The 12,585-nt window shown below is 42.3% G+C and overlaps 2 protein-coding genes across 2 annotated transcripts in view; one reads left to right on the forward strand and one right to left on the reverse strand.

The window, feature by feature from the left end:
• Nucleotides 1-1,883, reverse strand: part of WDR93 (WD repeat domain 93) — a 47,739-nt gene extending 45,856 nt beyond the window's left edge. Inside the window, exon 1 of the mRNA XM_032624065.1 lies at nt 1,320-1,883. The gene's annotated coding sequence lies outside the window, so the exon portion shown is untranslated. The remainder of the gene's footprint in view (nt 1-1,319) is intronic.
• On the forward strand, nt 1,403-7,630 carry PEX11A (peroxisomal biogenesis factor 11 alpha). Its single transcript, XM_032624066.1, has 3 exons — nt 1,403-1,593; nt 4,036-4,151; nt 6,750-7,630. The coding sequence occupies exons 1-3, from the start codon at nt 1,538-1,540 to the stop codon at nt 7,319-7,321; spliced, it is 744 nt and encodes a 247-aa protein (XP_032479957.1). The 5' UTR covers nt 1,403-1,537; the 3' UTR covers nt 7,322-7,630.
• The last annotated feature ends 4,955 nt before the right edge of the window (nt 7,631-12,585 follow it).

Raw genomic sequence — 12,585 nt, forward strand, 5'->3', positions numbered from 1 at the left:
CCTAGGCCTAGAGCTTAGCACTGTGGTTGGTCCAGTGCTAGCACTGAAATTCTTATTGCTTGCAGTATTGCCCTGCTCTGGGACATGAATTAAGAGAATACTTCTGGTTCTCTTCCAGGCACTCCCCTCTGCAAAGGATGAGTAATTCGTGGGGTAAAGAGGCTACCCTCACCCAAAGCCTAGACTGCCCCTCTTCTGGAGTCTAGACCATGTTCAGGGTACCTGTACCCCTGGAATTTACTGCCCAAACGATGCCAGGTTCTGCATGAGCCTCTTTCCCAGCTTTCTCTGGAGGGCAGAGAAATGGGTGCTAATATGGGCACCCCTAGACCTGAAAGGTGGACAAGGCATGGCGCTTTGCAGGATAATGGGCAGAACTTGCATGTGGCTTGGAGTATCCACACTATGTATGCAAGGCCCCTCTCAGTGATGTAAGTGGGAGCCAGAAGTGGGGTGGAAAGGGCTGGGAAAGGACTGGAGATCAGCTCTCCCCGCAGTACCATATTCTAGCCGTGTTTCCAGGTATTCCAAGGAGTCCAAGAATCCTGAATGTGAAACTGGACTTCTTGATCATTATGACGGTACATTTGTCCAGGAAGGAGAAAAGAACGTAGCTTATTCAACAATTTGTTACCTTGATTTAAAAATTTAAACATATGGTTTGTGGGTCTCTATTTGTACTGTTATCCAGGGCCTGCAAATGTTAGGTGCAGGCCTGACCACAGGAATAAAGATTACAAAAATAGATGACCTTACTTTGTGACCATAGGTTGTACATTTTATAAAATTACTGCTATGGAATGAGTGGGGCTTCATGTCTTCAGCCCTCACAGAAGGAACGTTCAGTGGTGCAATTTCATTTTAATCTCTTTTTGCCCCAACTTTGTTCACGTTAACCCTTTTAGAATTTCCTCAAGTAGCAATCTTCTTTCAGTGTTAATAATCCTAACAGAAAATTCTCTCACTTTACCCAGCTCTCCTGCTAAAATACACTCCATGAATCGGCTTATTTCTGCTCTAACCATTTCATTCCCCAGATCTGGAGCTGGTGTTGCTAATGGAAACGGAGGCACAGAGCTGGGAAACGATTAGGCTTCTCAGTTCCCAAGCAAAAGTTCAGAGGAATCTCCATTCGGGATTCCGCTGGGGGTCCCTGGGTACCCGGGATCCGAGGGGAGGCGCGGGGCGTCCCGAGGAAGCCGACGCTGAGGAGACGGGCTCCCTCAGATCGCCCTCTAGGAGATCCTAGAGATAGAGGAGAGTCCTGGGACAAGTGAGGAGCCGCTGCACCCGAGGGCAAAAGCCGAAGTTTCGCTCACCTGGGCCGGCAGCTTGACGTTGCCTTAGTAACCACAACTTCCGGCCCCAAACCGGAAGCCCGAGAAGTTGCTCTTCAGAAAGTGCACCCGCCCCCACGAGGGTGGGGAGACTTGGGTGCTCTGGGTGGCAGAGACCGACAGTTCCGTGGGGACTCGTCAGCAGCCCCTGAGGACTCGCAAAAGAACCCGGTGCGACTCTTGTCCTTGGGCTGGGTGCCATGGACGCCTTCATCCGCTTCACCAACCAGACCCAGGGCCGGGACCGACTCTTCAGGTGAGTCCGGTGCCCGCGGCCTCTAGCCCTTACCCGTCCCTCAACCCGGTACAAGGTTCCCTGTTCTCCGGCATCCGGAGAAGGAGGTAGCAGCCCAGTGGACGAAAGCAGGAAGGACGCTGCCGGCTCCCGGAGAAAGTGTGGTCCGGAGCCCCTCCTTACCCTAAATTCAGTGGGGCTGGGCCGAACGCACCGCGTCTGGTCCCGAGCCTCGTGCCCCAAAGTCCCGCAGTCGCTTCGGGGGCGCTGGCAGTTAAACCAGCAGTTAAACCAGCCGACGAACCCTCCTCTCCTAACCTGAGAAAGACTGGGTTTTCTCCGCCCAACATTCTTCCGAGGAATTATTTAAGAGACACTCTGGGTTGACATTTATGACCAGTGAAGCCAACACTTGTATTTACATCTTCCGTTCTTGTCCCGTATATCTCATTGAGATAGCGCATGTGAAATAGTTTTGTGAACTGTAAAATAGTGTGGAGAGCCTCAGAAAGAACTACTGCACCTCTAAGGTACACGAAAATATTAAAGAGATTGCGGCTTTAATACTAATTCATGATGTTTCTTTTAGGAATTTGGTTGAGTCTTGCTCAATGATAAGAAATTAGTCACAGTTACAGTTTTATGTAACAGCTTTTCCTTCTTCTGGGTGTACAAGTGCTAATACACACATCAGTAGTAGCCCCAATAATTATGAGACTTTTGGAAGCGGACTTAATGCCAGACGTTGTTCTCAGTGTGTTACAACTATTAACCCATTTAACCCTCAACACAATCCTATTAGGTTAAATTCTCTAAATCATCCCCATTTATGTGAAACGGGAAACTGAAGTAGAAGGTTAATAGGGACTAAGTGACTGAACCGAGAGATTTAGAACTACACAGGTTAGCCTCCCTGGTGGCGCAGTGGTTGAGAGTCCGACTGGCGATGGAGGGGACACGGGTTCGTGCCCCTGTCCGGGAAGATCTGGGCCCGTGAGCCATGGCTGCTGAGCCTGCGCGTCTGGAGCCTGTGCTCCGCAGCGGGAGAGGCCACAACAGTGAAAGGCCCGCGTACCGCAAAAACAAACAAACAAAAAACAGTTGACTCGGGGTTCACTTCTTTAACTATCAAGCCATACTATCTTTCTAATTAATTTGATAGATTTTCAAAATGGTTGCATTATGTACAAACTTCATTAAAATAGAAGCCTACAAATCCAATGTACTTAGAATGTACCCTGCAAATTTTATCAGTGAGGTTGGTTAATAAATAATTGTTTAGGGGAATTCCCTGGCGTTCCAGTAGTTAGGACTCTGCACTTCCACTGCAGAGGGCATGGGTTCGATCCCTGGTCAGGGAACTAGGATCCCACGTGCTGTGTGGTGTGGCAAAAAAATAAATAATTGTTTAAGATATACTTATTTAGCAAGATGTGAGATCTCTAGTATTCATTTCCTAATCCCCTTGGTGATCTATAGCTTCTTTGAACACACTGGCATTCAGAAAATAATGCCTTGTGTTTGGACGCATTCCTATTATTAGACCAGATCTGAAAAAGGGGGATTCATTGACCTGACCAGCTTGAGCCCTCTATCCAGGAAGCATACTTAAAAGAGAAGGAGAGATTGTTTCTTTTTACTTCATTCACAATAACAAGTTCACCATTTTGGAAAATGTGCTATATTTTTATTGAGAATAATATTTATAGCATAAAGGGATTCAAATGCGGTTACAGGACAGTAGGAAACAGGCATCTACCTACTTTATTTACTAGACTGCCAAATGCATTTAGATGTTTATGTGATATAAAATTTTTTATTTGTTATGTTTCTGTTGGTAAGGCATTGCTATTTGTACTCATGACAATAATCACTTTATTGAATATTTAGTATTATTAAACAGGAGTCTGTATTTTATATAAAATACTAATTAGTTTTGAAAGACAAATCTGTACTTATTTATGTATTGGTGTGTATTTGGTCCTTTTATAAAAAGTTAAGCAATATGCAAATGGTGGACTTTTCATTTGGCTCTGGTTTGAGTGTGTGACCTGTCACATAAGTAGTTGGTACAAAAATTTCCTTTTAGAAATCTGAAAATCTTTTAGAAATTTACACTGGAAGAAATAAAGAATATGGATCTTTGCAGACTTAACATTTTTGTGCAGTTTACTGCTTTGACTATATCCATTTCTCTGTGCCAGCAAGAGGACTTCTGAGGAGCTGTGCACTGTATTATTGCAGAGTTTTCTTTCATTACCCTTGTGTTGCATTTCCATGACATGTTCTACCCTTTAGCCCTGTGGAGTGACTCTTGCAGAATTTTGCTCTTGTAAGAGCTGCTACATGAGAAATTGTCTTGGAAACTTTGCTTTTAGCAGGACATGTTTCTCCTTCCCCTACTTCATGAGTCAAATTTTATTTGGTTTGTAAATCGTTCTCCTCATTTTGTTTCCATTTCAGAGCCACTCAGTACACATGCATGTTGCTTAGATATTTGTTAGAGCCTAAAGCTGACAAAGAGGAGGTTGTTATGAAGCTCAAGAAACTGGAGTCCAGTGTGAGCACTGGCCGTAAATGTAAGTACCCTGTCCGTTGAGGGACAGTGGCTCCTGGTTTAGAATCCTCAGACCTTGTAATTCACAAAATATTTCCTAGGTCATGATTTTCTAGTCAATCAACTTTATTGATGAAGTTCACCAGTAAGGCTGCCCTCATGGAACGACAGGCCAAAAGGATTGAATGTTTTGCTGCACACCATTCACAAACACCCTCCTATGTTCACATTTCGTGCTACATTATATCTTTCTGCTTAATCATAACCAGTGGGACATGCAATGTGTTAGTTCACCTTTAGTTCTTAGAATCACAAAACGTTCTGGCAATCTTTGACATGAGCTTCTGGCTCCTGGGAACCCTCGAAGAATAGAATAGCTATATCCTTGACCCCCTGCCTTTATCCCTTCTCTTGAGGGATTGCTAGAGGAAATGGATGGATACATTTTCTTAAGTCATTTGTGGGATTGTTTCATGTTAATGCCAAAAAGTGGTCAGTGTTTTGTACTCATTTAATTCACTTTGAGTACCTACTTCATATAGATATAGTCCTGAGCTTTATGGGAGAACTAAGATCACATGGTATAATGATCTAAGATTTAGTACCAAATATGTTGGTTGGGATAGAGAAAAAGAAAGGTGTTTGGAGGAGATGGAACTTGAGGTGTGGCAAGAGAGAGAAGGATTAGGAGAACATTCTTGAAGGTGGTTTCCTCTAGTGGAGGCTCAGGACTGTTCTGGGCAAACCATTGTATTGAAGATCAATGAGAAAACTAGTTTGATGGAAACAAGACTTAGATTGTCAAGCAGAGGGATGGGAAGGAGCTTTTCTGGATGGCTTGGAAAGCCAAGATTAGAAGTTCTCAGGCTCTTTGGAATGTTGGAGCTCAAAGGTCCTTTAAAGATCACTAGTCTCTGAAGTCTAGAAAAGACTTACCCAAGGTCACTAAGTTAGTGCAACAGTCAGGACTGGAACCCAGGATTATTCATTACATATTTTGTGTTAGTTTTGATAAAATAATACAAAACATTTTTCTGAGATCATAAGTTTCCTGAGGGTAGCTACTTCTGAGTGTTTGCTGAGTCTAAGATATAGTCACTTAGGGAAAGTAGTTCTTTTGTATCCTCCATAATGTTTAGGACTATAACTTACTCTGAGAAGTGCTCAGTAAATATTTATTGATTGATGCATCCCTGATTAATTGAGTTACATGCTCAGATAAAGGACATGCCCTTGCAATGGTTGATTTAATTGAACTAGGAGTCACATATGACAGTATTATTAGTTGTGTTATCCACTAAATCCTACCATCTCTACTTTGTCTTTTTGACAGTAGGGAGCCAAAGGGGCTTTGGACCAGAGAAATGGCAGTATGATAATGGTATTTTTTTTTAAAGCAATCTTTTAACTGGAAAGTAAGTACAGTGTAAGGTATCAGACTCTCCAAAAGAATGTTTTATCTGGAGTTCATGTAATTTGCAGTACCTTCCTTCTAAAGAAGTGTAGCTGGTGATATTCATATGTAACAATCCACACTTATGATTGACCTTTGCCTAAAGTGTGTAGTAAGTCATTGTTAATGTAGTCATTGAAATGGAGGCAATAAGTTTAAAGAGTCACAGTCTTTTTTACATTCCAGGATCATTTTAGGTGTCCTTAACATACTGTACAGTCCTCCTTTCCTGAGCAAAGACTGAGCCTCAGAGGGCGGTCAGTTGTTAAAAAAAAAAACAGTGCTGCTGCTGGTGGGAATGTGAATTGGTACAGCCACTATGGAGAACAGTATGGAGGTTCCTTAAAAAACTACAAATAGAACTACCATATGACCCAGCAATCCCACTACTGGGCATATACCTGAGAAAACCATAATTCAAAAAGAGTCATGTACCAAAATGTTCATTGCAGCTCTATTTACAATAGCCCGGAGATGGAAACAACCTAAGTGCCCATCATCGGATGAATGGATAAAGAAGATGTGGCACATATATACAATGGACTATTACTCAGCCATAAAAAGAAACGAAATTGAGCTATTTGTAATGAGGTGGATAGACCTAGAGTCTGTCCTACAGAGTGAAGTAAGTCAGAAAGAGAAAGACAAATACCGTATGCTAACACATATAGATGGAATTTAAGAAAAAAAAATATCATGAAGAACCTAGGGGTAAGACAGGAATAAAGACACAGACCTACTAGAGAATGGACTTGAGGATATGGGGGGGGAAGCGTAAGCTGGGACAAAGCGAGAGAGAGGCATGGACATATATACACTACCAGTCGTAAGGTAGATAGCTAGTGGGAAGCAGCCGCATAACACAGGGAGATCAGCTCGGTGCTTTGTGACCGCCTGGAGGGGTGGGATAAGGAGGGTGGGAGGGAGGGAGACGCAAGAGGGAAGAGATATGGGAACATATGTATATGTATAACTGATTCACTTTGTTATAAAGCAGAAACTAACACACCATTGTAAAGCAAGTATACTCCAATAAAGATGTAAAAAAAAAAAAAAAAAAGAAAGAAAGACAGTGCTGACCCCTCACCCTGATACAGGGATTCTGCCTGTAAAATCCTATTACATACTGATTAAATAACTGTTAACTCTTGTGGGTTCTTCTTGCAGGGTTCAGACTAGGCAATGTGGTACATGCTGTACAGATGATTCAGCAGAGCAGTCATGCCACTGACCTAGTGCCCCGCATCTGCCTAATATTAGCCAGCCTGAACCGTGTGATTTATTTCATCTGTGACACCATCCTTTTTGTGAGGAGTGTAGGGCTCGCCTCTGGCATTAACAAAGAGAAATGGCGAATGTGGGCTGCACGCCATTACTACTATTCTCTTCTGCTGAGCCTGGTCAGGGATCTGTATGAAATCTCCCTGCAGATGGAACAGGTTGCACACGACAGAGCAAAGAAGGAGAAATCACCATCCCAGGATCCTCTTGTGTATAGCGTGGCTGATGAGGAAACAGAATGGCTCCAGTCCTTTCTTCTTCTCTTATTCCAATCTCTGAAGAAGCATCCTCCCTTGCTCCTGGACACAGTGAAGAACTTCTGTGATATCCTGAACCCTTTGGACCAGCTGGGGATCTATAAGTCCAATCCTGGCATCATAGGCCTTGGAGGTCTCGTGTCCTCTATAGCAGGCATCATCACTGTGGCATATCCTCAGATGAAACTGAAGACCCGCTGAGGTGGTTTCAGGCTGAAGACTAGTACCTGCTTTGAAGACAACCTGTTAGTGAAATGGACATTTGCATTAGGTACAGCCGTGTCACACTGTGCTTACAGACTTAGTCACATGAGCACTGAGTGACCTGTGATGTGAACAGAGGTGGGGCCAAGAATGGTGGAGGGAAGAACATGAAGGTTTATGTGTTTTCTAGAGCGCTGGAGTGACTTCTGAATTTCTGAGTATTTTTCCTTCATCTAATGTTTATCGGGCATCTTTCATGTGCATATTAGGAACTTAGTGGTTGCTGAATGGATAAAAATTAAGAGAAAAATTGAAAAAGATCCAAACTAACAAGTGGACACTAATATAACTAACTTTTGGGCCATGTGCCTCACTACTTTTGCCCAACTACAGTAGGTCTGATACACACCCTCTCTCAGATTTAGTGGAGGCCCCTTATTCTCTGATCAGTTATCCCACTTCCTCCATAGCTGCCAGTGCCAGGATGGAGGAGAGCTGGGTTTATAGCCTCTTAACTTGGCTTTTACATCACTGCGCTCCTGTCTTTCCTCTGTCTAGTAGTAAAATCAGAAGTGCTTCAGGCACCTTCATGGTATAAATTGTGTCTTTAGGTAGCGCAGTAAGGAAATAAAAAATCAGAAGCAGATAGAAAGGACTTGAGGTAAAAATAATGTGGAAAGTTACAGTTGGTGCCTGCAGGTTTCCCTGTGACAGATGCGGAGACTTGAGGTTAAAACTGAGGACGTAAGCTCATTTCTCTGACTCCCAATCCAGTGCTCTTTCCATATTTCACTGCCTTCCTGATTGAGTGGAAGTGCGAGACTCTCCAGAATCCTGTGCGAAAAGCCTTTTTTAGAACCTTTGTTGGTCAGTGGTTTATATTCTGTTCTACAAAAATTAAAACTATGTCTAGAAACACCAGCAGGATTGTTTTATTTAAAACCATATAACATTTTGGGCACTTACACGTTAATTTTCATCAAAATTTGTGCAGTTAAGAAATTTCACGAATACGATGAAATTCTACTATATTCGACAATAAATCAGAGTTTGTATTTGTAGGGTGGTTGGGGGAGGTGGAGAAGAGAAGAGGACAGTAGAACGATGAGTTGATGCCACTTGCTCTTGTTCCTACTTCTCATCTTGGATGTTGGGTTCTTATTTGTGATTACAGATCCTCTTAATTTGAGGCAAGTGAGGTAGAGAAATAGGGTACCATCAGGTAAGAGGTCAGTGTCAGTCCTGCCAGTAAAGCCATCTGACAGGATTGGATGGAAAGGAGAAAAGAAATGTGCACTAAGTAAATTTCCCATAAATGTGATTGAGATTCTTAAAAAGTAGACTCAGGTCCTTGGCTCTCTATTTTTTTTTTTTTTTTTTTTTTTTTTTTTTTATGCGTTACGCGGGCCTCTCACCGTTGTGGCCTCTCCCGTTGCGGAGCACAGGCTCCGGACGCGCAGGCTCAGCGGCCATGGCTCACGGGCCCAGCCGCTCCGCGGCATGTGGGATCTTCCCGGACCGGGGCACGAACCCGCGTCCCCTGCATCGGCAGGCGGACTCTCAACCACTGCGCCACCAGGGAAGCCCTGGCTCTCTATTTTTAAAGTGACCAATCAAGATATGGGATTTGAGAAAGAACATTTCGGGAATTTTAAGAGAAAAGCTGCTAGATCAGGGCAAATAAAAAATTTAACTATTTTTACTTTGTCCAGATCTTCTACTGTAACAAATTATGTCTAATAAACTTATAGACAAAATTTATTCATGTATCTGTGAATGTGTTCTGGGAATGGAGAAGAGTTAAAAATAAGGTGATCCAAAGGTAATCAGAGTCTATACAGTTGGTAGAGTGAGTTCTGGTAAAATAAGCTCTTGGCTGGAAGATCCAAGCTCAGGAAAAGGATGAAGGAAGATTTAAATGTAGAACGTCCAGATTGAAAGAGACCTCTAAGACAATCTCATCCAGACTGCTAGCCAGGAGAGGGTCCTCTATATCATCCCTGTCAGTGGTGCTTTTGATTCTGCCTGGAGAAGTTGGCCTTGAATCTGTGATGGCATTTTACAGTGGTGTCCATCTTGGTAGTTTTGTCCTCTGCAAGTTAGGGTGGGTGGTGGAGAGCTTGGGAAATGCCACCTTTTCTAGAATTTGTGAAAACCTTAATGGTGCCCTGCTACCTCCTTCCCTGTGCATCTTTGTCCTTTATAACTAACCATCCCCACCTCCAGGGCTCCACATTCATTCATGAGGGATTCTAAAAACCAAGGACATTTCTTTATTTTTCTTCCAGTTTTACTGAGATACAATTGACACAGTACTGTGTAAGTTCAAGTTGTACAGCATAATGATTTGACTTAACATACATCATGAAATGATTACCACAGTAAGTTTAGTGAACATCGATTATCTCATATAGATACAAAATTAAAGAAAGAGAAAAAAAATTTTTTTTCCTTGTGATGAGAACGCTTAGGGTTTACTCTCTTAACAACTTAAATAAATAACATAAAGCAGTGTTAATTATATTTATCATGTTGTACATTACATCCCTAGTACTTATTTGTCTTATAACTGGAAGTTTGTACTTTTTGACTGCCTTCATCTAATTTTCCCTCTCCCCACCCCCTGCCTCGTAACCACAAATTTGATCTCTTTTTCTATGAGTTTGTTTTTGAAGTAAAGGTGACCTACAGCACAATGTTAGTTCCTGGTGCACGACATAGTAATTCAATATTTCTGTACATTTCAAAATGATCACCATGATAAATCTAGGTACCAGCTGTCAACAGACAAAGATATATTTATTATATTCCCCATGCTGTACATTTCATACCTGTGACACAATTATTTTGTAACTGTAAGAAGTTTGTACCTCTTAATCTCCCTCACCTATTTCTCTCCTCCCTGCACATCCCCACCCCAAATGGTAGGTATTCTTACTAAGTGTATTTTTTGTTTTGTTTTTTTTAAATTGAAGTATAGTTCATTTACAATACTGTGTTAGTTTCAGGTGTACAGCAAAGTGATTCAGTGATATATATGTATTTTTTTAGATTATTTTCCATTTTAGGTTATTACAAACCTAATATTTTTGTGGTTATTACAAAAGATATTGAATATAGTTCCCTGTGCTATACAGTAAATCTTTGTTTATCTATTTTATGTATAGTAATTTGTATCTGTTAATCCCATGCCCCTTCCCCTTTGGTAATCATAAGTTTGTTTTCTATGTTTGTGAGTCTGTTTCTGTTTTGTATATAGATTTGTTAGTATTATTTTTTAGACTCCACATGTAAGTGATGTCATATTTGTCCAGAGACATTTCTAATAGATGTATGGGCCAGCACATGGACAACTGAACATTGTTGCCTGAGAATTTGTTTATTCAGCGACGAATGTTTGAGTGCCATTCTTAGATTTGTTTGGGATCCATTTGTGCACAAGATGACCAAGGTCCCTGTGCTCATGTGGTAGTTGGACAGGGTTGGGAGGGCCATGTAGGGATGGGGAAGAAAACAAGGTAACCATGTCCTTCAAGCTGCTGCTGGAAAGTGGACTCTTCCTGAGGGACTCCCTTAGACCCTTTCACTACTTCTCACCTCTCACCCACATTCTGGACGCCCAGCTGAAGCGGCCAAAGAACGACCTTTGTCAACAGAGCTTTCAGGCACAGAGCCCTGTATGCCCTCTGGCCCAAAGCCACGGCTTCAAAATCTTAACATTACCCTTTGGCCCAGGGTACTCTCTCGACACAGCCTCATAGATAATTTGTCCTGAACCTTGAAGTGAGGTGAGGGCTGAGGCCACTTTTTTTAGATAATTCTCTTCCTCTCCATTATTGTCTTATATTTTAAAAGCCCAGGTTGGATCAATAAGTATTAAATGTATCACATATTTATTACTCCTTTTGGAGACTGCTTGACTCTTTCCTCCCTCTCCTGCTTTATCAGTATCCTAGATACGGGATTGATACAAAGGATCTACCACAAATAGATCCTTTGGGGACTTCCCTGGTGGTGCAGTGGTTAAGAATCTGCCTGCCTATGCAGGGGACACAGATTTGAGCCCTGGTCCAGGAAGATCCCACATGCCGTGGAGCAACTAAGCCCATGCGCCACAACTCAGCCTGCACTCTAGAGCCCCCGAGCCACAACTACTGAGCCTGCACGCCACAACTACTGAAGCCCGCCCACCTAAAGCCTGAGCTCCGCAACAAGAGAAGCCACCGCAATGAGAAGAACATGGACTGCAACAAAGAGGAGCCCCCGCTCAACACAACTAGAGAAAGCCCATGCGCAGCAGTGAAGACCCAATGCAGCCAAAAATAAAGACAAAAACAAAAAAAAACCAAATAGATCCTTTGTATCAGTCTCTCCACTCCCTGCCTCTTTCTCCTATTGCCCACAGTATACAACTTAGCAGAGAGTCAACACTAAATATGATTCTACAAAAAATAAGGAAAAAATGTTTTGTCCTATTACCCATTTTAATTAAAAAGCCCTTATTAGACAATCTGAAAACGATGGCTGAAAACCACAGCCTCCATCATCTTTGAAGCCAAGAATTAGCACCTGGGCTCCTGCCTGATTCATCGCTAAGGAAGGCATAAGAGGTGATCGGTGGTTGTCTGGATGCTGTTGATCAGTAACAGAACCTTGGTCAACATTGTCACTTTTCCAAACTTGACAAAATCCAGTTGGCTTTCCCACTGCATATTCTGGTGGCATCTTAGACCAGGTAGAGTTCAATAAACTTTCTTGAAATCCAGGATTTTGCAGAGATTGAAATTGTTCCCTCAAAGCCTAGATTGTCAAGGAGTAAACCACAGCTCTGGTTCTCTTCTTCACTGGGAGCAATTCATCTTCATAATCAAAGACTAATACATTCAGGTTAACTGTGTTCCTGTGTGGATTTAAATCTTACTGTTCAAAATTCACTCTTGATAGTAAAAAATAAGGATGAGGCAAATGGGTTGAAAACGGTTCTGTAGGACCCTCTAATGGAAAAGGAGCCAAAGATTATAAAACTTTAGAGCTTATGAGTTTAATGACACATATACCAAAATCTTCTTTCTGGAAAAGTTTCTTGAGAACTGGGGGCCAGAAATATGTTACAGAACAGCTATCTCATGGAATAATAACTCCTTTGAGTATGGTTTCCTACAGCTGTGCAATCTAACTCCTAGTTGGCTAAACCTCCTTACAGAAGTTAAGATATGCCCAGGGGACGCTGGGTCAAATAACCATGAACCAGCTTTCTCTTC

The sequence above is a fragment of the Phocoena sinus genome, chromosome 2 (genome assembly GCF_008692025.1).
Source record: "Phocoena sinus isolate mPhoSin1 chromosome 2, mPhoSin1.pri, whole genome shotgun sequence".
Lineage (NCBI taxonomy): Eukaryota > Metazoa > Chordata > Mammalia > Artiodactyla > Phocoenidae > Phocoena > Phocoena sinus.